This window comes from Staurois parvus, unplaced genomic scaffold, assembly GCF_062004578.1.
Source record: "Staurois parvus isolate SC_StPar_1 unplaced genomic scaffold, SC_StPar_1.0 ptg000287l, whole genome shotgun sequence".
Lineage (NCBI taxonomy): Eukaryota > Metazoa > Chordata > Amphibia > Anura > Ranidae > Staurois > Staurois parvus.
In genome coordinates this window covers 10279221-10301506 of record NW_028318083.1, presented here as the reverse complement: position 1 = coordinate 10301506, position 22286 = coordinate 10279221, and the positions used below count along the sequence as shown (strand labels likewise).

The following is a 22286-nucleotide window of genomic DNA, read 5'->3' as shown; positions in this document are numbered from 1 at the left end:
GCGGCCTTCGACACAGTTGACCACCCCCTCCTCCTTAAAAAACTATACTCCCTTGGCATCAGAGACTCCGCTCTCTCCTGGTTCTCCTCCTATCTATCCCAGCGATCCTTCAGTGTTACCTATAATGCTGCCACCTCCCCCTCTCTCCCCCTCTCTGTTTGGGTCCCCCAAGGCTCTGTCCTCGGGCCCCTTCTCTTCTCCATCTACACCTCCTCCCTTGGCCAACTGATACACTCCCACGGCTTCAACTACCACCTCTACACCGATGACACGCAAATCTACCTCTCTACCCCTCGCCTCACCCCTTCAGTCTCCGCCCGAATCACCTGCCTACTGAATGACATATCAGACTGGATGTCACTCCACTTACTCAAATTAAACCTTTCCAAAACCGAGCTCCTAGTTTTCCCCCCAGCCCGCGCCCCCCCCCATCCTCTCCATCTCGACCAATAACACCACCATCAGTCCCACCCCGCAAGCCAAAGTTCTAGGCGTCACTCTAGACTCCAATCTGTCCTTCCAGCCCCATGTCCAATCGCTGGCAAATTCATGCAGGCTCCACCTCCGCAACATCTCCAAAATGTGTTCATTCCTAACTCCAGACACTACTAAACAACTTTTTCACTCCCTTATTATCTCACAACTCGACTACTGTAATTCCCTCCTCACCGGCTTACCTCATCACAGACTATCCCCGCTTCAGTCTATCCTGAACTCAGTGGTCAGAGTCATCCACCTTACCAACCACTCCGTATCCACCACCCCCCTCTGCCACTCCCTCCACTGGCTTCCGATTGCCCAGCGCATAAAATTCAAACTACTAACATTGACGTACAAAGCTATTCATAATACTGCCCCAAACTACCTCACTGACCTGATATCCAAATACCACCCAACACGTACTCTTCGCTCCTCACAAGACCTCCTACTCTCTAGCTCCCTGGTCTCCTCCTCCCATGCCCGACTCCAGGACTTCTCCAGGTCTTCCCCCATCCTCTGGAACTCACTACCCCAATCCATCAGACTGTCACCTACCCTCCTCACTTTTAGGCGCACCCTGAAAACCCATCTCTTCAAGGAAGCCTACCCGCCCTCACCTAACAGCCGATCTCCTGCACTCCTCCTACCACTCCATCCTCCACAGCCATTTCCTCCTGTACCACTATCCCCCCCCTCCTAGATTGTAAGCTCCAAGGAGCAGGGCCCTCGAACCCCTCGTGTATTGTATTGTTACTGTATTGTCTCATGTAATGTACTGTCTCCCACTGTAATATACAACGCTGAGCAAACTTTTTGGCGCTATATAAATACTGTATAATTATAATAATAATGTACATACCGTAGAAGCTCTCTGCATAGCTTACAGAGCTTCTTAAGTAATCAAAGAATATCTATGTGAGAATTAGGGCTTGTTCACACTTGACTAATTTCTAATGCTTCCAAAATGCTCCTATAGCGTTAGACAGGAGTTAATGAGCTTTAAAGTATGGGCGTTCTGCAAGCATTATAAACGCTCCCCAAACGCCCTATTCACAGTTTTGAGGCATTTTATAGGCGTTTTACAAGACCGCACTACAAATGCCTATAATAACCTTAATTGTATTAACGCCCTGAAAATGTCCCGCAAACGCCTGCCAGGCATTTGAGGAGCGTCACCATAGACTTGAATGGGAGGCATTGAAATGCTTCAACTCCTCCTGACTTGACATGAGGCTTCAATTTTGACGCAACGTGATGCAAACGCTTCATGTTTTGCTAATGTGAACGGCATTGTGTGCTGCCCATAGTATCATTTCCATAGGCGTTTGAGGAGTGTTAAAAAAGCCCCTCAAACACCTGCTTACAAAGCTAGTGTGAACTGAGCCTTAGAGTTGGTCTTGATGTTGAAATCGAACGTAAGTTCGACTCAAACATCGGCCATTCATGTCTTTGGCGAACACATGAATATTAAGGGTGTTCGGCAGGCTGTTCGCCCGCCGTGCCCCACAATGCACTCTGACAGTGCATTGTGATTGGCTAAAGCAATGCACCTTTGTTTTTAATAAATGACTTGTCAAAGACTTCTGTCTTCTGTCATTTTAGTACACTACACTTTTTTTGTGAATGAGTAGCAGTACCATGCACCCCATACACACACGGGGGGTCTTGGATCTGGGGCCCCTTTATTAAAGGGGGCTTCCAGATTCCGATAAGCAGACCCCCACAACCACCGGCCATGGTTGTGGGGAAGAGGCCCTTGTCCCCATCAACATGGGGACAAGGTGCTTTGGAGGGGCACTCCCCATGTTGAGGGCATTTGGCCTGGTATGGTTCAGGAGGGGGAGGGTGCTCGCTCTCCCCCCTCCTTTCCTGACCTGCTAAGCTGCATGCTCGGATAAGAGGAGGACCCCCACACCATTTTTCTTTCAATTTTAAATAAACTAAACCCGGAGGGCTTGGTATGGGAGTGACAGTGTAAAGAAGACACTGTAGTTTGATCATAAGCCTATCGGATGGAATATCTAATCTCTATTAAGGAGATAAAATAACCCCATGGACAAAACTAATTTGATAGTATAATCTGTCTTGCTACAGATATGTAATATGGGTACACTCATCCACGGGCCTTAATATCAGCCTCTAATGGACAAGCCCCATACATCACCATATCCAGTCAACAATACCTCATGGGCATTTTGCCACCATGTGAAACTGAGTACAATTTCCAGCCACTATGTGATTTATTTTAATTCTTTATACTCCTGACGTTTTTTGGAGCCGAAACATGTGGAGTTTCTTTTTTTCTTTTCCTTGGGTCTTTCTTTGGGAGCACTTTTTGAATGCACATGGTATTTACTCCTCTCTCCCCTTTTTTGGGAGTGGTTTGTACTGCGCTTTATAGTGCAGCGTTTGCATTCCTCAAGATAGTGAGGTATTTTTGACTGGATATGGTGATATATGGGGCTTGTCCATTAGAGGCTGACATTAAGGCTCGTGGATGAGTGTACCCGTATTACATATCTGTAGCAAGACAGATTATACTATCAAATTAGTATTGTCCATAGAGTAACTTTATCCCCTTAATAGAAATTATATATTCCATATGATAGGCTTATGATCAAACTACAGTGTCTTCTTTATGCCGTCACTTCATCTAAAGTGGTATGGTATGTGATCTAGGCTGGTGTTATTAACCATTTGGATGTAAGGTAAACAATTGTAATGGTATGTACCCATATTGTTGTGTGCAGTACAATCCACTCCAATAGGCATTAATTACAGCTTAGCATACATTTTTATATATATCTGAATAAAGGTTATATTTTAGATTCATCAGTTGAACAGATGGTGCGCAGGGATACGCACCCTCGTCCGGCACAGGCTGATTGTACCCAAGTCAATCCATCAATCAACTAGGGTACAACCGGCCTGTCGGATTATTTACATTTGACTGCAGGGCCGCTGTTAGAAATCATGGGGCCCCGTATAGACTACATGACGGGGCCCCCTTCGACCCTGCCCTTGACCCCAACCCTGCCCCTCCCATGTGTCTGCCTCAAAACAAAATGCAGGCCACCAGTGACCTGTCAGCAACCACACCTACCTGCTGAGAGCCACATGAGGAACTGCCGCTACAATTTTACCGGCCCTAAATGCTGGTGTGAATGTGGGATGCATTTCATTGTCCTTTTTATTATCATCATGATAATCACACAATACAGGTGCTGTGGCTCAAAAGCACCTGTACTGTCTGATGATGATGATAACATTTGGCTGCTGACTGTACAATTCATCATGGGCAACAGCAGGGCATGGCATGGGGGAAAGGTGTGTGTGCACTTTGATCTCGCTGTACCTTTTTGTGAGAATTTTCTGCAGATGATCCCTCTGTGTGCTGATTCCTGCAGATTGACCGCTGCCTCTGCTCTGCCACTGCCTGCTGCACTGATGATAGTGCTGATAGCTGCCAGCCTGAGCATGCCACTGATTTGCTGCTATTTTTCTAAAATTGAGCTGCTGTCTCCTCAGCACTTACTTGCTGAAGGAGGAAGGCCTTTAATTTTACCATTGAAAAATGCGGCTCCAGCATGTGGTGCAAATCAGCCTGTCCGACAGATAAGAAAAAAAGCCCCTCTCTTCTACACCGACCAGGCACATACTACAGGCGATGGTCAGAGACTGCAGACATACTACAGGAGACAGTCAGAGAGTGCAGATATAGTACAAGAGATGGTCAGAGACTGCAGACATACTACAGGAGATGGTCAGAGACTACAGATACACTACAGGAGATGGTAGGAGACTGCAGACATGGTACAGGAGACAGTCAGAGACTACAGACACACTACTGGAGATGGTCAGAGACTACAGATACACTACAGGAGATGTTAGGAGACTGCAGACATGGTACAGGAGATAGTCAGAGACTACAGACACACTACTGGAGATGGTCAGAGACTACAGATACACTACAGGAGTTGGTAGGAGACTGCAGACATGGTACAGGAGACAGTCAGAGACTACAGACACACTACAGGAGATGGTCAGAGACTGCAGATATTTTTATTATACAGGATTTATATAACGTCAACAGTTTGCTCAGCGCTTTACAATATAAAGGGGGACAATACAGCAACAATACAGATCAATACAAGAGGGTTAGGAGGGCCCTGCTCCTTGGAGCTTACGATCCAAGAGTACAGGAGACTGTCAGAGACTGCACTCCTACAGGAAGCCTGGAGGTATCCCCTTAGTGGCCCTGGCTAGCAGTAATCACTGTGTTCTGTCAGCCAGTAAGGCCCCCCAGCCAGAACACTGAATGTGTTGAAAGGAGAATCGAGCAATTTTCTTTCCTTCCACCCCTGGTGATAAGGTACATCAGTTAAACAATTATATGTGCAGTGATGATTTGATCAGTGGAGCCACCCTTGGACAACAGCATTGTTAATTTCGGGAGAAAGTTTGAATACCCCTTTCCCTACTATTCTCTTTTTCTTTTGTTTTTGGTAGCCTGCCCTGCATCCCCTCCTCTTGCTGGACTTCTCCATCCTTCTCTCGGAGGGCTCCTCCCCCCTTGATCCCTCTCTAAAAAATCACCCTGAGGATAATCTGGCCTCAATGGGTCATACCTATTATATATAGGGATGGGGCTCCTCTCTTCTGGTCTCTGATAATCCCACCTCCCATCTGGGTACTGCCTCTCAAAAAACAAAAGAAAAAGAGAATAGTAGGGAAAGGGGTATTCAATGTGAGTGGCAAAACCATATCTAAGGAAGAATTGTTGGTCTTAGATAAAGGTCTTAAATATGCCCCTCCTGCACCTGCAAATAAATTTAATGTTTTTATTGACACTCAGAAATTTATTAGGAAACTTAATATTAAGAAATACTTTTTAGGACAACCAGGGGCCAAGAATATTGTAAGTAATGCCCCGAGTAGTAAAATTACCCACACTAATTTTAAAAACAAATCACTTTTTAACCCACAGATCTCTAATAATAGTCAAATTGATGCTTTTAAAAAATGGTTATTAATGATCTTGATAAATTTGTCATCCCAAAGACTAATAGAAATATAGGCCTGGAAATAGGTATGAAGAAATTGAGTAAGAGGGACGATATAGTCATTAGACCAGCGGATAAAGGAGGGGGTATAGTGATCCTGTCCAAAGAGTACTATATGAGAGAACTAGCTGTCCAATTAGAAGATGTTCATACTTATCAGTTATTGAAAAAAAATCCCACGGCACAATATAAAAAAGAATTGGAATCATTAGTCAAAAAGGGAGTAGACAAGAACATTTTAAATAAAAAGGAAGCCAGATATCTCGTGCCAGATACTTGTCGAGTACCGGTCATCTATACCGTTCCCAAAATCCATAAAGATGAAAAAAATCCACCAGGGAGACCGATAGTAAACGGTATACAATCGGTCCTGGCTAGAATGGGGCAATATATTGATGAATTTCTACAACCAGTTGTGAAACAAATGAAATCATATTTAAGGGATATGAAACAACTTATACAAATATTGACTGAATTCAAAGGCAGACAAGAGCTTATGTTGGCCAGTGCAGACGTGTCCTCATTATATACTATTATTAGTCATGAAGATGCAATGGAAGCGGTGGGCTGGGGACTTAGGACATACAGTGATTTATCTTGGACTCAGAGGAAATATCTGTTAGACTGTCTAGAGTTCTGTCTTAGTCACAACTATTTCTGGCATGATAATAAATACTACAAACAGATAAAAGGAGTTGCGATGGGTGCAAGATATGCACCAAGCGTGGCCAACATTTTCATGGGATATTGGGAGAGTAGGGATTTATATCCATTCTTCCCAGAGGAGTTGAAAATTTTTAAAAGATATATTGATGATGTGATTGTTATTTGGGAGGGCAATTTGACTACCCTAACTACTTTTTTGAATAAACTTAATGACAATAACAAAAATATTAGATTCACATGGGAGTCTAGTAATAGTGAAATCAATTTTTTAGATTACATAAATGTTACATTACTTAACATTAGGATAAGTAATGGTCTTATTTCTACTAGGACTCACTTCAAAACGGTAGATCGAAACGGATATATCCCTAGGGGGAGTTGCCATTATCCTCCATGGATATTTAATATCCCCAAAGGACAGTTTTTGAGAATCAGAAGGAAGTGTACCTATGCTCACGATTATTTTCAACAAGCGGAATTATTAGGATCGAAATTCATAGAAAAAGGTTACCCAAAAGAAGATATAGAATTGAGAATTAAGGAAGTGGGTAATATGGACAGGGAGAATTTTTTGAAGGACAGGTCCAAAGTCAAACAAACAGATTCACAAACTGCAGTAATCTTGGATTTCAATATCCACTTTAAAAAGATAGAAAGTATATTTAGAAAGTATTGGAATATCCTAAAATTGGATCCGGTTGTAGGTGAGTCATTACCAGAAGGCCCTAGATTTATCTATAGAAGAGCGCCTACTATTAGGTCAAGAGTTGTTAAGAACGTACTGGACCCCCCCACTAACAATCATATTACATTCTTAAAGGATAAAGGTTTTTTCCCATGCAGGAATTGTTATACCTGCATAGCCACTAGACGACAGAATAAGCGAAGGAACGATTTCACTGCTACTGTCACAGGCCAGGTATATCAGATTAATGAGTTTATATCGTGTAAAACAGAAGGAGTTGTTTATTGCTTGGAGTGTGACTGTGGACTTCAGTACATAGGCAGAACAAAGAGGCCTTTGTGGAAACGTCTTAGAGAACATGTCCAGAACATCAATAAAGGATTTTCGAAGCATAGTGTCTCTAGGCATTTCGCTATGCATCATAATAAAGATCCCAGTACACTAAAATTTTGGGGAATTGAGAAATTCAAGAGGCATTGGAGAGGCACGAATAAAATAAAATCCCTTAGTCAGGCGGAGTCCAGGTGGATTTATCACATGAATACCCAGGCCCCAAAAGGGTTAAATGTTGAATTTGACTTAAACTGTTTCATTAGTGATTTTTGAGGGCCTATATAATACATTTTGAGGTTTTAAATATTGTTTTAAAAAAATGGAAGGGAGGGTCATGTGGTGTCTAATATATGAATATTGTACTTTCAAACTGTGATTTGTATACGGGATTTTTATATTTATGTATATGAAATTGAGGTCTTTTATATATGCATGATTATGTGAAAAAGATTTTTTTAAAAAACTGTATATCAGTTGTTTATTGATATTTAATGTAAATGTGTGGGTTGACTACATGATGCAGGGAAGATTTTAATATTTGTATAATTATATTTAAATAGTTCTTTTGAATTCTTTGAATTTTTTGAGTGTCAGTTTTATAGGAAGATTCCCCTCCCCCAGTATTTATATGTATTTCTTATATATATATATATTTTTATATTTTTATATATATATACATTCCTATTTTTTCATTAATTTTTTTTTCTTTTTTAATAAATTTTTAACATTATTCTAATAAAACAATATATCTATTTATATAGTTATAGTTTTTTAGGGCTAGATCAAAGTTATTCAGTATAGATTCTAATATTTGAGTGAAGACTCATAAGTATTTCATAGGATGTATTCCAAAAGTGTTCCCATAGTATAATAGGAGGCACTAAGGATATATTAGGTCACTTAGAAAATGGCCGCGGTTAAAAGAAAGGGAAGGCTTCATGAAAATGGCGCGGCTACCGCCGGGGGTTTACAAGGCGGGCCGCAATTGTTTGGCTAGCTATAAAGGGATGAACTGGGCCTGTCAAGCGATACCCCGAGGAAGTCACGAGTTGTCAGTGACGTAACGCGTAGGTTCGCGAGTCAGCAGTTTCCGGTGCGCGGTGACGTATTTCCGGCGTGAGACGCCATCTTACTACACCTAGGAAGTCCCAGGCACATGGAGTACACCCACACATCCGTGAGGAGGGTGGACTGACAGAAAATGTGAGTGTTGTCGCTCTTTACTTTTTGGAAAATAAAGGAGTCATTAATTACTGCACTTAGAGGGCATTTTTTCTTCTGGCTCACTGGACTGGTGAGTCATTGTCCTTCAGAATCCTGGTGGAGGGAGAGAGACGGGAGTCTCACATAAATAAAGAAGGAGAGGAGCTGCTGGTCTGGTGTGGAATAAGGATCCAGGGTGATCCTGCAAGCCTGCTGGCCCTTAGTGGTCACCAGGAGGAGGTGAGGAGGCAATCTAGCCACCTGTAGGAGAGGAGTTTTTTGGCACAAATCACTATTTTTATCACTACACATCGCATGATTTGGATATCACTTGAAGGACTGAGTGTTCTAAGAATATTCAAGAATTGAAATATATGTTTTAGCACATTTTTTTGGCACTTTAGCACGTTGGTCACTTTATACAGGATTTAATTATATATGATCACTGTATGGTATGCTTGTTATGTAACAACATAACCTGGGGATACTAGGTTTATTGTTGAAATCACTTGAGGTATTTATTTTTATCAATATATATATATATTTTTTTGGATATACTGCAATTAATTCACTATATGAATTGGTCACATATTTATTTGGTCACGTAGTACAAATGGTTATGTTTATATACATATATTTATGTATTCATTTTTAGAGCGCCACACTATTTATTAATTTATGTTTACACTGTATTAGGTATCAGCAGGAGAGTGCTGGCAGCTTTTTAGGTTTAGCTCCTTTTACCATTTATAGCGCAGGAGGAATATTGATCAACATTGGGCTATATTAAGCAAAAACTGGATATTTCTAATTCCCTGGCAATGTAAAGTCAACTCTGGCTGATCTGCCTTTGCCTAGGTGTTGCATAGGTGGTTATGTGAATGAGAAGCTACAAGTCCCAACAGCCTTAGCACCTGTCAGCTAGTAGTTCTCAATGAAGAGCACTGTGGCAATTAATTGATTCTTCCTGTCAGTATATCTGATTGCTCGTATATCCCGTATGGGCAAGCAGATATACTAACAGATTTGCAGGAGATCTGCATGGCACCAGTGATATACCAATCGTTGGTGCAATGGTCTCTAGGCTCATGAACCAAAATTAATAAATTAAACTTTTTTCCTGCAAAAAAATGTTAATTTATTGTTTTTGGTAAAAAGGTGAACTTATCCTTTAATTTTAATTTATTCAAAGCAAACTCAGCCATCCATCTTTGTCTCCAAGCTTTATCTTGTGGAGAAAGCACTTTGAAAAACATCCTCAGCATTTCTAGCCATGGTCATCTTGAGTAAGGTCATATGATCCATGTAGCATTTACTTCCTGGAATCCATATGTCCTTAGCTCAGGCATGCAGGAAGGGTAGTGTGCTTAGCTGAGAAATCCCCTCCTCCAGATGAAAGAAAGAAATGCCCATGAAGACTCATGGGATAGATTACATCATTTTGGCCTAGGCCAGAAACCAAGAAACAATGTAAAAAGGTTAAAACAAAAAATATAACATAGCTTCCTGTTTATTTACAAACGTGAGCAGCATAAGGAACACAAATAGTTCATGTTGATTGAGAAAGCTTAGTTCTGCTTTAAGTATAAAACTTTGCAACAAATGCAAACTGCTAAACTAACAATTAGCAATCAAGGATTATCCGTAGGAAAGAGCAAGTTGCAAAGTGCCATATCCAATTAATAATTTAGAATCATGCACTGGTCTGGGTTCAGTGGTGAATTCTGACTGGTTGCTATTACTATGTATTTAGTGCTATTTTCTCCTTGCACACTGCATTGACATATTCAATTACAATAAATATTATTAAATAATACATTTAACCATCTTTTCTTGTGTACGTGAGTAATGGTAAATGAAAATGCATATGCAAAAATACATAAACCTTTCTGTATATTTTTTTTCATAATAATGTGCAGAATTGTTGGATCTGTCATTTAGAAATAGCAGAAGAAAAAAATCACATCTAACATGTATAGAAAGAATTGTAAAATAATCTATAAAATGTTTTCAAAAACATGTTGACCTTTTATTTGTATTATAATATACATTATATTAAAGTGTTACTAAACCCAGGACCCTGCATTCACTAAATCTGGTCTCTCACAGTACACACAACATGGAAGTGCAATTATTTTAGTAAATATAAACTGCTAAATATCTTTTCTCATCAGAAGTTAGAGCAGTCTTGTTACTTCTATCAGTGTCCACCCCAGCACTAGCTAAAACTTGTAGGAGGAGTTTTCTTTGTGCTCTAGGACAGGGGTGGGCAAACTGTGGCCCTCCTGCTGTTGTGGAACTACAAGTCCCATCATGCCTCTGCGAGTCATGATGCAACTGTCAGCCTTTCAATGCCTCATGGGACATGTAGTTCCATGACAGCTGGAGGGCCGCAGTTGCCCATCCCTGCTCTAGGAGGATACAGATCCCCTAACCTCTGTCTGGACAGTGCTGACTGGCCCTGTGCTGATCACATGCACTCTCCCAAGAAAAAAAAAAACCTCTCTAGCAATACACACCAAACTGAGCATGTGCATGTCTACGGTTCAGTCTGGAGATAAGTGGTGGTCGCTTGAAAAAGGGAAGGAACAGAGAAGAAAGGATCAAACAGCCTTTTTTCCCAACGCAGTGGATTAACCCCTTAGGTTCCACAGTGTGTATAAAGCATGCTTTACTGCATATACAGGCTGATTGTATTGTGGGTTTAGTAACACTTTAATACATATGTGTATTAAATACACTGAATATTTTTGAAAACTGGTGGACAGATGTATATGGAAACAAATCAGCTCTGTCCCCTATAGTAATCTAAATATATCTTGTTAAAGTTGCCTATAAAATAGCTGAATTTTGTTTTGAAATTTTTCATTTTGGGAATATATGTTTGATTTTCTAACGGTTAATGTGGTCAAATGGATGTCAGTTGTTGACCATAGTGATAAGACAATTTGATGAAACAGGTTGGAAAATTTGTCCTGAACAAACTAAGTTCTAACTGTCATATGTACATATGATTGTGATGAAAAATGATTCATAAATCTGTGATTCCATTCAAATTGCAGAAATGGGTGACATTTTAAGGGCTTTCAAATGAAATGATTTGACTCAGTAATAGCAATGTTCTGGAGACAATTCCATATGACCAGTCACACAAAAATCTGTTAATAGCCAGCTTACGCGGCATCCACTGTATATGTGAATTAAAAATGCATGTATGTTAAATATAATGTGTTTTAACATTTTAACATACAGTATGTTATGAGCATTTTACCATATGGTTTTCATATGTTTTTAACTATAGCAATCAACATTTCCAGAAAAATAGACTTTGTCATATTATGAAGATATATTATTTTACATTGAAAAGAAAGGTACAAGACCATACTCATGTTTTTTTGAAAATCAAATCTTATGCGTGAAGCTGCTATTTAGATGTTTCTACTTTAGTTGTAAAAAAACCTACAGTATATGTTGGAGTAATGTTCTCATTGTCAGTTTCTTACCTAGTTCATCTTGACAGAAGCTATCTGGTGGGTTGACATACTTCATAGACCTCACATCTAGTTTCCAGTTGTGCTTTGTACAACGCACAATGCTAAAAGCCATAGAAAAAGACACAATTGATCCCAAACCTTAAAAAACATGAATTCCAAACTGACATTTTTAAAAAGGTACCAAAAGTATTTACAAATATAACCATGACTCTCTGAACCTAAAAATGTAGATATATTTCACATAGAGTATATTTAAATTTTGCTAGGAAGGTGAACCTGATGTCAATGATTGTTTAAAAGATAAGTTCACCTTTTTGACAAAAATAATAAATACACATTTTTTTGCAGGTAAAAAAATGTGCATTTATTATTTTTGTCTGCAGGTGTCTGGAAAGCATTGCACCAGCGATGAGTAGATCGCTGATGCCATGCAGGTCTCCTTCAGACCTATCAGAATATCTGCTTGCCGTACGGGATATACGGGTAAGTAGATATTCTGACAGGAAGCTTCAATGAACTATCATGGCGTTCCGCAGTTTATTGAAAACTACAAGCCAACAGCTGCTAAGGTTGTCAGAACTTGTAGGCACTCATTCACAGAGTTCTGTGAATGAGTGATGCGGCCATGTGGGCGGAGCTCTGGGCAGCCGTGCTGTTTTCAAATCTGACAGATAGTACGGAAAAACTTCTCCCCGTATTATCTATCAGAGGGAGGGGTGCGGCGGGCTTGGCTGCAACTATAGGAACATGTTACATGTTCCACCCTAAAATGGATGGAACGTAACATGTTCCCAAAGGTGAACTTATCCTTTAAGAGAACTCAGAAGCAGTCATTCCATTGCTGATCCCTCCTGCTGGCACGTTTGTGCTTCAATACTTTGAGTTACTAAATTGAAAGTATGTGGTGGGGGGAGAAGCCGGCGGATCGGGAGGAGAACTTCCACTTTCAATCGCCTAGAGCAGAAGTGGAAGCATGTACCTGTTAAAATCGAGTACCCGGTCCCCAAATATTCCATGGGGCATGGGGGACAAGTTCTTAAAGTGGAACTTCCCTTTTGGGTGGAGCTGTGCTTTAAAGGACTTTGTATTTGACTTTCCTAATGTACCTATTTTTTTTTTGGTGTCAACAATCTATAATGTATTGCAACCAGGCTACAAACATTTTCAACAGGAGCTCTTCTACATGCTCCTCTCACAACTAATGTTAGGCTTAGGTTTTTAATAACTAATTATCTTTTTAAACCTAGATTTTTTCATTTCAAGATGTGTCAGTTCTACATTTTATAAATTTTAGCTTTGCAGTCATTCCAAACATTGTACCCAATTTTTAGGAATAGGTTAGGTATTACAAAATGTTATCTGGAGCATCCAACATGTGGGGGAGATTTACTAAAACTGGAGCACTCAGAATCTGGTGCAGCTGTGCATAGTAGCCAATCAGCTTTTAACTTTTAGCTTGTTCAAATAACCTTTGAGGAAAAAAACCCTGGAAGTTGATTGGTTTCTATGCAGAGCTGAAGAAGATTTTGCAGTGTCCTGTTTCAGTAAATAACACCAATAGTATATTTTAAGACCTGATAAATTAACATGAAGAAGGGGGTATTAAAAAAAAAGATATTGATGTATTTATTTAATTATTAATCATTTTAAATGTGTTTAGTGTAACTAAGCAACCAGTTACTTACTATTGTAATGAATGATCTATTATTGCTTTGGAATGCAGTAAAAAGTCAGATTAGCTCTACCCTGACTATGAAAGGTATGCTGTATTTCACAGAAGATAACATCTCAGATAACATCATAACACTTCCTTTTTAAATATTGCATTGTGTTGCATTGTACTACAGAGTATTCTTAGGTCTGTTTCAGACTAGTGCCATTTAAGTAGCACAGAATCATATGACAATAGAAATCACATTGTTTTTAATGGAGCCCGTTCATATCAACGTGACTCAGCATAGAGCATTTATGGAAAAGGTTCCTGTACTACTAGCGAAAGCAGATGCAATCTGTTTTCTCCACTGTAGATGGGCCTCGATCTGAGCGGTACCACAGCCTAGAGAGGAAGTCAGGAGCAACCTGGTTTCTCTATGGCTTCCAGTTCCCTGAAGGCAGCATTCCAGTTGGCTACGCTGCATCCAGGTGACCCTTGGCAGCCATCTTAGGTCAGCAGAGTCCTTATAAGTCCTCGCCCCCCAGGTTTAGACACACATTTCAATAAGTGGCAAGAGTAGGGAAAGAGTACTCGTTTGTCAGGGAAAGTGATAGCCGCAGGGAAAGGTTCCAGACTGTAGGGACAGGCCATGGACTTGCAACCTTTTACAGAGGCCCCCCTTTTGGACTGGACCAGCCAGGCTGCATTCCGCCCTCTGAAGACAGACGCTAATGGAGCATCCTTACCCTTGGTATCTCTGCATTGAACTGTGAGTGGTACCCTTGTAGTGCTATCCTCATGAGGGCTACTGTGTAGAGGGTATCCCTAAGCCTCTTTCCACAAAGCCAGGCAACAAGTATTTCTGACACAGACTAGCATCCAAAGACAATGACCAGTCCATGGGCTTGGTTTTGTTGTTTTATTAAGGGAATTCAACTTGGATTGGGAAATAGGGATTATGTGATGCGCACTTTGGCTTGAATCAATGGAAGGGGGACATTTCCTTTCTATGTACAAAGGCAGATCCTGGACTGTTCTTTTCCTGGAAACTGTCGGTCATTGTGGATCAGTAGCAGCTGCCCTTTACGGACTAGGAACTAGCAGCTGCTCAAAAATCAGCTTTACTTCTTGTAGCTACATGCAGAAATGTCTTCTCTCCCCCTGTAGACTCCCCCTACTTACTCTTTTAATGTTGACTTACCTCGGAGCCTGCTGTTGCTTGCTGCCTTCTCTGACCATCAGCTTGTCTCTGGCTACATTTGTCTGCCCAAAGAACTGACTGCTCTGTCTGACACTGAAGCTTGTTGTAACTCTGCTCTGCTCATTCCTGGTCTACAATTTTGGTTTGAGTTTGTCTGTACTTGAAAAAGTCAGCTGTCACATTTTGGGTGATACCTAGTCTTGTGGTTTGGTGCTGTCTAAAGTGACAGCACCACAGCTGCAAACACTACCAGCCCTCCAGACTTCTCAGAAGATATCCCAAGAAAAAGATAATGGATTGAGCCCAACCCAAAGCTTGCTACATGTGGCAATCTTTCCTCTTGTAGATCCTAGAGGGTGCTGGTATACTCACACTGCCCTCTTTGCTCCCTGCTGCTCCAGGTCTCCATCCCATTCATGCCTCACTGCTAAATGTATGTTCCAGAGCCAGCCCAAACTCAGCCTGGAGGCCCCCCTCACCCAGACTTTGGGGACTCCTCCCAGGCACTGACAGTCTCCTCACCACTCCATCTTCAACCCAACTCCTTTGTGGGCCTGACTCTCCCATATTTATGGGCCAGTCCACCATTCTACTAGGGCCTCCAAACCTGAGATTGGCAAGACTCCCATGAACTTGCAGATCAGGTCTCCACCCCTTCCTGCTTACCGACTTCTGGAAGGTTCTTTGGTCCTCCAGAGTCAGGAGTAGGTGACACAGCCACAACCTGTTGGGTCATCCAGCTGACCTGCAATAACTTGACCTCAATTACAGACTCACACAATTACCATGATGTCAGCACCTGTGGTAGTGAGCTCTATTAATCCTCAACTTGGGGTTCCCCAAGGCGTGGAATCTAAGCCCCAGCCTGCTTGTTCACCAAAGCCCCTGATGGTGGGGATGGACTTGCAGCAGGCTGGGACCAGGTCGCGGCCCCCAGGTACACCCAGCTGAGGTGGAGGAGACCGCTCGCGGGAGCAGGGTATAACAGGAGAAGACAAAGAGAATCCAATAGGCAAGTCAAGGTCAGGACAGGCAGAAAACTAGCAAGGTCGGAAATAAAGCCGGGGTCGGTACACAAATAGACAATATAGGATTCACAGCAGAAACACATGGGAACTCCAACAACTAAGAAGTTGCTCAGGCAAAGTGGCCTAGTCTGAACACATTTTGTATAGACAGTCAGGCAAGGAGGCGGGACAGGAAGTGATGGAAGGGAAGGAAATAAAACCCAGAGGACAGCAGACAACGCCCATAGATGAGCACAGACAAACACATTTTTATTTATTTAAGGTACTTATATAGTGCCGTCCATTTACGCAGCGCTTTACACATACAGTTGTGTTCAAAATAATAGCAGTGTGTTGAAAAAAGTGAATAAAGCTCAAAATCCTTCTTATAGCTTTTATTTCCATACACACAAATGCATTGGGAACACTACATATTCTATTCCAAATCAAAATATGAAGAAAAATATATCGAATTTGTGTTGTTCCTCTAAAAAAAATGAAGAAAAGTGAATATTAGACTGTTCAAAAAAATAGTGTTTGTATTCTTCTTTACAAACTCAAACTTTCACTATATAAACTGAAAAATGTTTGAAGATTTTGCTTTCCTTTGAATCACTTAATTAATATTTAGTTGTAAAAGCACTGTTTCTGAGAACTGCTGTACATCTGTGTTGCATGGAGTCAACCAACTTCTGGCACCTTTGAACAGGTATTCCAGCCCAGGATGATTGGACTACATTCCACAGTTCTTCTCTATTTCTTGGTTTTGCCTCAGAAACTGCATTTTTGATGTCACCCCACAAGTTTACTATTGGATTAAGATCCGTGGATTGGGCTGGCCACTCCATAACGTCAATCTTGTTGGTCTGGAACCAAGATGTTGCACGCTAACTGGTGTGTTTGGGGTCGTTGTCTTGTTGGAACAACCATTTCGAGGGCATTTCCTCTTCAGCATGAGGCAGCATGACCTCTTCAAGTATTCTGATGTATTCAAACTGATCCTTGATCCCTGGTATGCGATAAATAGGCCCAACACCGTAGTATGAGAAACATCCCAATATCATGATGCTTGCGCAACCATGCTTCACTGTCTTCACAGTGTACTGTGGCTTGAATTCAGTGTTTGGGGGTCGTCTGACAACCTGTCTCTGGCCACTAGACCCAAAAAGAACAATCTTACTTTCATCAGTCCACAAAATGTTGCGCCATTTCTCTTTAGGCCAGTCAATGTGCTCTTTGGCAAATTGTAACCTCTTCAGCACGTCTTTTTTTTCAACAGTGGGACTTTGCGGGGGCTTGTTGCAGATAGCTTGGCTTCACATAGGCGTCTTCTAATTGTAAAAGTACTCACAGGTAACTTTAGACCTTCCCTGATCTTCCTGGAGCTGATTGTTGGCTGAGTCCTTGCCATTTTAACTATTCTTCTATCCATTCGAATGGTAGTTTTTCGCTTTCTTCCACGTCTTTCAGGTTTTGGTTGCCATTTTAAAGCATTTGCGATCATTTTAGCTGAGCAGCCTATCATTTTCTACACTTCTTTATATGTTTTCCCCTCTGCAATCAACTTTTTAATCAAGGTACGCAGTTCTTCTGAACAATGTCTGGAACGACCCATTTTCCTCAGAATTTCAGAGAGAAATGCACTGTAACCAGCATGTACAACATTTGCTGCCTTCCTTCCTTCCTTAAATAAGGGCAATAATTGCCACCTGTTTTTCAAAGAATGAATGACCTCACTAATAGAACTCCACACTGCTATTATTTTGAACATGCCCCTTTCAATTAGTGATTCAATTACGCAGAATCAGCAGCATGCATGTCATGACTGTTGGGTCTGTTGGATTTCTATTACTCTACTACACCTGCTAGTAAATTATTTGCCATGTAGAAATATCATTTCTACAAAAAACAGTGATTGATCCGGTTAGTGATGTCTGACTGCTATTATTTTGAACACAACTGTATATATATTGTACATTCACATCAGTCCCTAACCCTAAAGGGGTGTATAATCTAAGGTCCCTAACTCACATTCATACATACACATACTAGGGCCAATTTAGACAGGAGCCAATTAACCTACCAGCATGTCTTTGGCGTGTGGGAGGAAACCAGAGTACCCGGAGGAAACCCACGCAGGCACAGGGAGAACATGCAAACTCTAGGCAGGTGGTGCCATGGCTGGGATTCAAACCAACGACCCTAGTACTGCCAGGCAGAAGTGCTAACCATTTAGCCACTGTGCTGCCCACATGAGAAGAGATCAGGAACAAAGCCAGGGTCGGTACACAAATAGACAATATAAGATTCACAGCAGAACCACATGGGAGCTCCAACAACTAAGAAGTTGCTCAGGCAAAGTGGCCTAGTCTTAGCACATCTTATATAGACAGGCAGACAAGGAGGCGGGACAGGAAGTGATGGAAGGGAAGGAAATAAAACCCAGAGGACAGCAGACGATGCCCATAGATGAGCACAGACAAACATATGAGACAGATCAGGAACAGGACTGCAGCAAGAAGGTAAGAACACAAACGAAACTGCAGGCTAACTTGTGACATATGAGTCACAGACAATGATTGTACCTACAATAAACTACACTATTCTAGTAGCACACTAGAGGGTGCTACACTCACCCCCCTCCTAAAAACAGCCATGTCCCCATTGGCTAGAAAAATATGTACAAAAATGGCTCCTGAGCCCAGGAGCAAGGGCATCCCATAGGAAAAATGTACAGGAGAAGGGTACAAACTTGGAAGGAGATATGTACAAATAAATATTCAATATCAAATATATATATATATATGACTCAATCAGGGGCGGACTGACCATTTGGAAACTCAGGCACTGCCCGTGGGCTTGGGGTCAGTAGGGGGCCCCATGAGACCTTTTTCATAGGCTTTTTTGAGTTTGGGAAAGGACACAGGGGCCCCATGATCCCCTAGTGCCTGGGGGCCCCGTGAGTTGTCAGTCCACCCCTGATATTGATATATATATATACACACACTCACAAAAATATAAATTTTGTTTTCAAGATTTAAATAAGGCATATGTACATTCTGACTACAGACCCCTGTAGCCAGAAAGTTATCAAATCAGAATATATGTACATCCTGCCTGCAGCTTCCTGTGGCTAGCAAATCACATATTATCAATAAGCAAACTATACACATTTTCTTTCTTGTTGAAGCACCTCCCCCTAAAGGGAAGCCTTCCAGCAAACTGTTGAAAAGTCCCAAATTTGAATAAAAGGACAGCCATCCATGATGAACCTGCAAAGGGGACAAAACAGGTATACAACCCTCACACTGGCTAAACTATCTACACAGTGTGCTAGTGGTTGGTTATAATCCTGCTAACAGAGAACTTGTTATACACAAGAGTCTCTGAAGGAAGAGCCCCTCCATAGTATCAGTCTATTATATTAATGTATTGGGCTTTACTACTAGATCTCTCCCACAATATTAGGCCGAGGAGAGAAAGAAACGATGGGTGGCATGTTTTGGCCCGACAGCTTCAACAAAGAAAAGGGATTTTCCCAAGAATTTCACCAGTACAGCTCAGGGTTAGGTAGTCTGATGACTTCTCCATTGGCACCCAGTTTAGTCACCGAGTAGCTCCTGCTGGGCCGGCTGGCCTTAATGATAACTACTTGGTCCATGTAGATGGCTAAACTTCAGCCGGATATCCTGGAACCGGGCCAACACACCAGGGTTAGGGGACCCCCTTTGAGACTTAGGAACGTGCAAATGGTCTCAAATAAGCTCCTCTTCCCAACAAGAGTGGGAGGTCTCGATGATGTCCATAACATCTGTGGGGACATACAGGAAGTCCAATCCCCCACTCCAGTGCGGTTCTCCTTTGTACATTCCTTTGGAATCTGGAGAATCTAGGGAGCTCCCTGCAATTGCCCAGTCCAGATAGTACACAAGCTTGTGGAGACCAGGTAATCCACAGCTTGTATTCCTGCCCTCCATATCCCATGGCCCCTCCTGGGTCTGATGCTGGACATGGATTAAGTTTGGTTTATCTGGTTGTTGTCTCTTCTGTGGTCGATGGCAGCTCCGCTCTGGCCACCCATCCTGCCTGGTCAGGGGTAACAGTCCTCTCCCTATATCCTGCTTCCCCTGCAGATAGTCACTCATTCAGGTCAGCAATGTCCTGAGTATCCCTCCAGTGCCATTCCTCATCCAAATCACTCTCTGGGGAACACTCAGTCTCTATCTCCAAGGGCCCAAACTCAGCTTTCAGTCTGGGAGACCCCCAATCGCTTGCACCCCGATCATTACACCCCACTGGCTCACCTGAGAATATGCAGACACCTGACCTTTGCTCCTTCCGAGTGGGGGTGACAGGGTGAACTTCAGCAGCTGGCCTCTCCTGGGGAACTAAATACACTTGCCTCTGGTCGCGACTCTTCCTTCTCTAGGCTCCAGGCTGCGGCTATCATTCAACCTCTCCCACAACAGTAGTGGCGGATACCTGACTGACTGTAGGATTACACACCACACACCTCTTGCTTTCCTCTGGCCAACCGGGATTCCTCCTTTCACTCCACTCATAGTCCTGAGCTCAGATCCACTGAATAAATGACCGGTGGCAGGTCACTGCCCCTCACTCAGACGCGTGGCATCAGCAGCATGGTTCTGCAAGACCTTTCCCATGTTGGTGTGAACCCTTTCTCAGCCAAGCAGGCCTGTACTGACTGGGTTGCAGACCTGAAAAGCAGTTTCCTGGCAGGAACACAAGACAAGTCCACTGGTTTTTGAGGAACTTGTCTCAACATGATACAGGACCCCAGCCATAGTTGGGCGCCTGGCCATTTGTAATCCATACTGAGACGCTGACTCGGTTTGGTCACTATGGGCAGTGATGCACACAGCTGAAAAATAGCACTTGACCCCTAGTAATGTTGAGCAGCTGAGGGGTATTTGTAATACACAAAAAGGCGATGACCCGTTTTGGTTGCTACGAGCAATGGAATAACACAGTCCCTTGTTCCCGCCACCTGTGGAGCAGCAGGACATGCATGCAGCAACCTGCCATGATTGCCATTCAGGACAGCAACATGGGTCTATAGACACAATTCACAATTTTTTTTTAAATTTCATATATGTGTGGTAATGGACATTAACATACATCACAATGCTTACTAATGTGGATTGCAAATTAAGATAACAGGTTTATACCTACCTGCTCTGTGCAAGAATATTGCACAGAGTGTTTGCTTACTGCATCTTCAGGGGTCCCCCGCCAATGCTATCCTTTCGTCCTCTTCAGCATATGCCACAATAGCAAGCCACTTGCTATTGAAACACACATGTGGGCGCAGTCCTGAGCTGGGCTGTGTACATCTATAGAAGCACACAGCGCAACTTGACCCTGACCTCTTCCCCCTTCCACACGATTTCACTAATGGCTCCTGCTACTTTCAACAAAGCCTGTGAGTGCAGGGAGAGAAAACCTGCAGCCGGGCAGAGCGCCGGATCGATACAGGGGTCAGGTAAGTGTTCAGGAGGGGGAGAAAGGAATAGACATTGGAAGGTTTTTTTTACCTTAATGCAGAGAATGCATCTAGGTAAAAACCTTTGGTTTGGAAACATTTTAAGATTTTGAATGTGCTAATTCACCTAATTGTAGATGAATCTGCACTTAACCCTTTTTTGGGTCAGAGCTCTAGTATGTGTTGTGCGTGCTATAGCACACGTGTCGCTATATTACATTTGTGTACCACTGAAAATGAATGGCAATTCAGTGCAAAAACACACATAATGTGTGAACTAACCCTAACACAATCATAAAGATCTTTACTTCAGCCAATGAACTATCTTAATTATCTTGGTATGTAAGCTTAGTGAATTCAGCTGTATGCAATGATATACTGTATTATATAGCTTGAAAAAAGAAGTACATATTTTTTATTTCAGTATTCAGTTCATAATGAGACAAAGTACATATAATACTTTGTTCCATCTTCATAGGTGTCCTGAAACACTAGCTGAGATGTCACACAGGGCACCCCCAACCCCTTCAGCACATTGAAAACATTTTTTTTTTACATACTGTCACCAGTCAGTGTCCCTGACCCATGGCACTCCAGTCATATGGTGATGCTGTACTGATTTGGTAAAAGTATGTAAAAACAAAATTGTGGAAAAAAAACACATTTTATTTAATTTCTTCATTTTCCAAAAAACTGTGACAAAAAATTACAGCTTCAAAAAACTCACCATACCCCTTATTAAATACCTCAGGGTGTCTACTTTACAAAAAGGGGTCATTTTCGGATTGATAAAGTTTCAAATATATATATAATATACCAGAATACATTTTAGCTTTAATTTATGGCGAAATATTATTTATTTGCAACATTTTGTAACTGAAACTAAGAAAAATGTGGGTTTTTTTTTCTAAATTTTCAGTATTTTTTGTTTACATAGAACAAAAAATTAAAAAAACCAAGTGGGGATTAAATACCATCAAAAGAAAGCTCTATCTAT

General features: G+C 41.7%; 1 protein-coding gene across 1 annotated transcript in view; it reads right to left on the bottom strand.

The window, feature by feature from the left end:
* Positions 1–22286, bottom strand: part of LOC149458374 (cytidine monophosphate-N-acetylneuraminic acid hydroxylase-like) — a 253892-nt gene that overhangs the window by 192724 nt on the left and 38882 nt on the right. The window contains exon 3 of the mRNA XM_089682231.1: positions 11934–12025. Within this exon, the coding sequence (XP_089538357.1) occupies positions 11934–12025 (92 nt within the window). The remainder of the gene's footprint in view (positions 1–11933; positions 12026–22286) is intronic.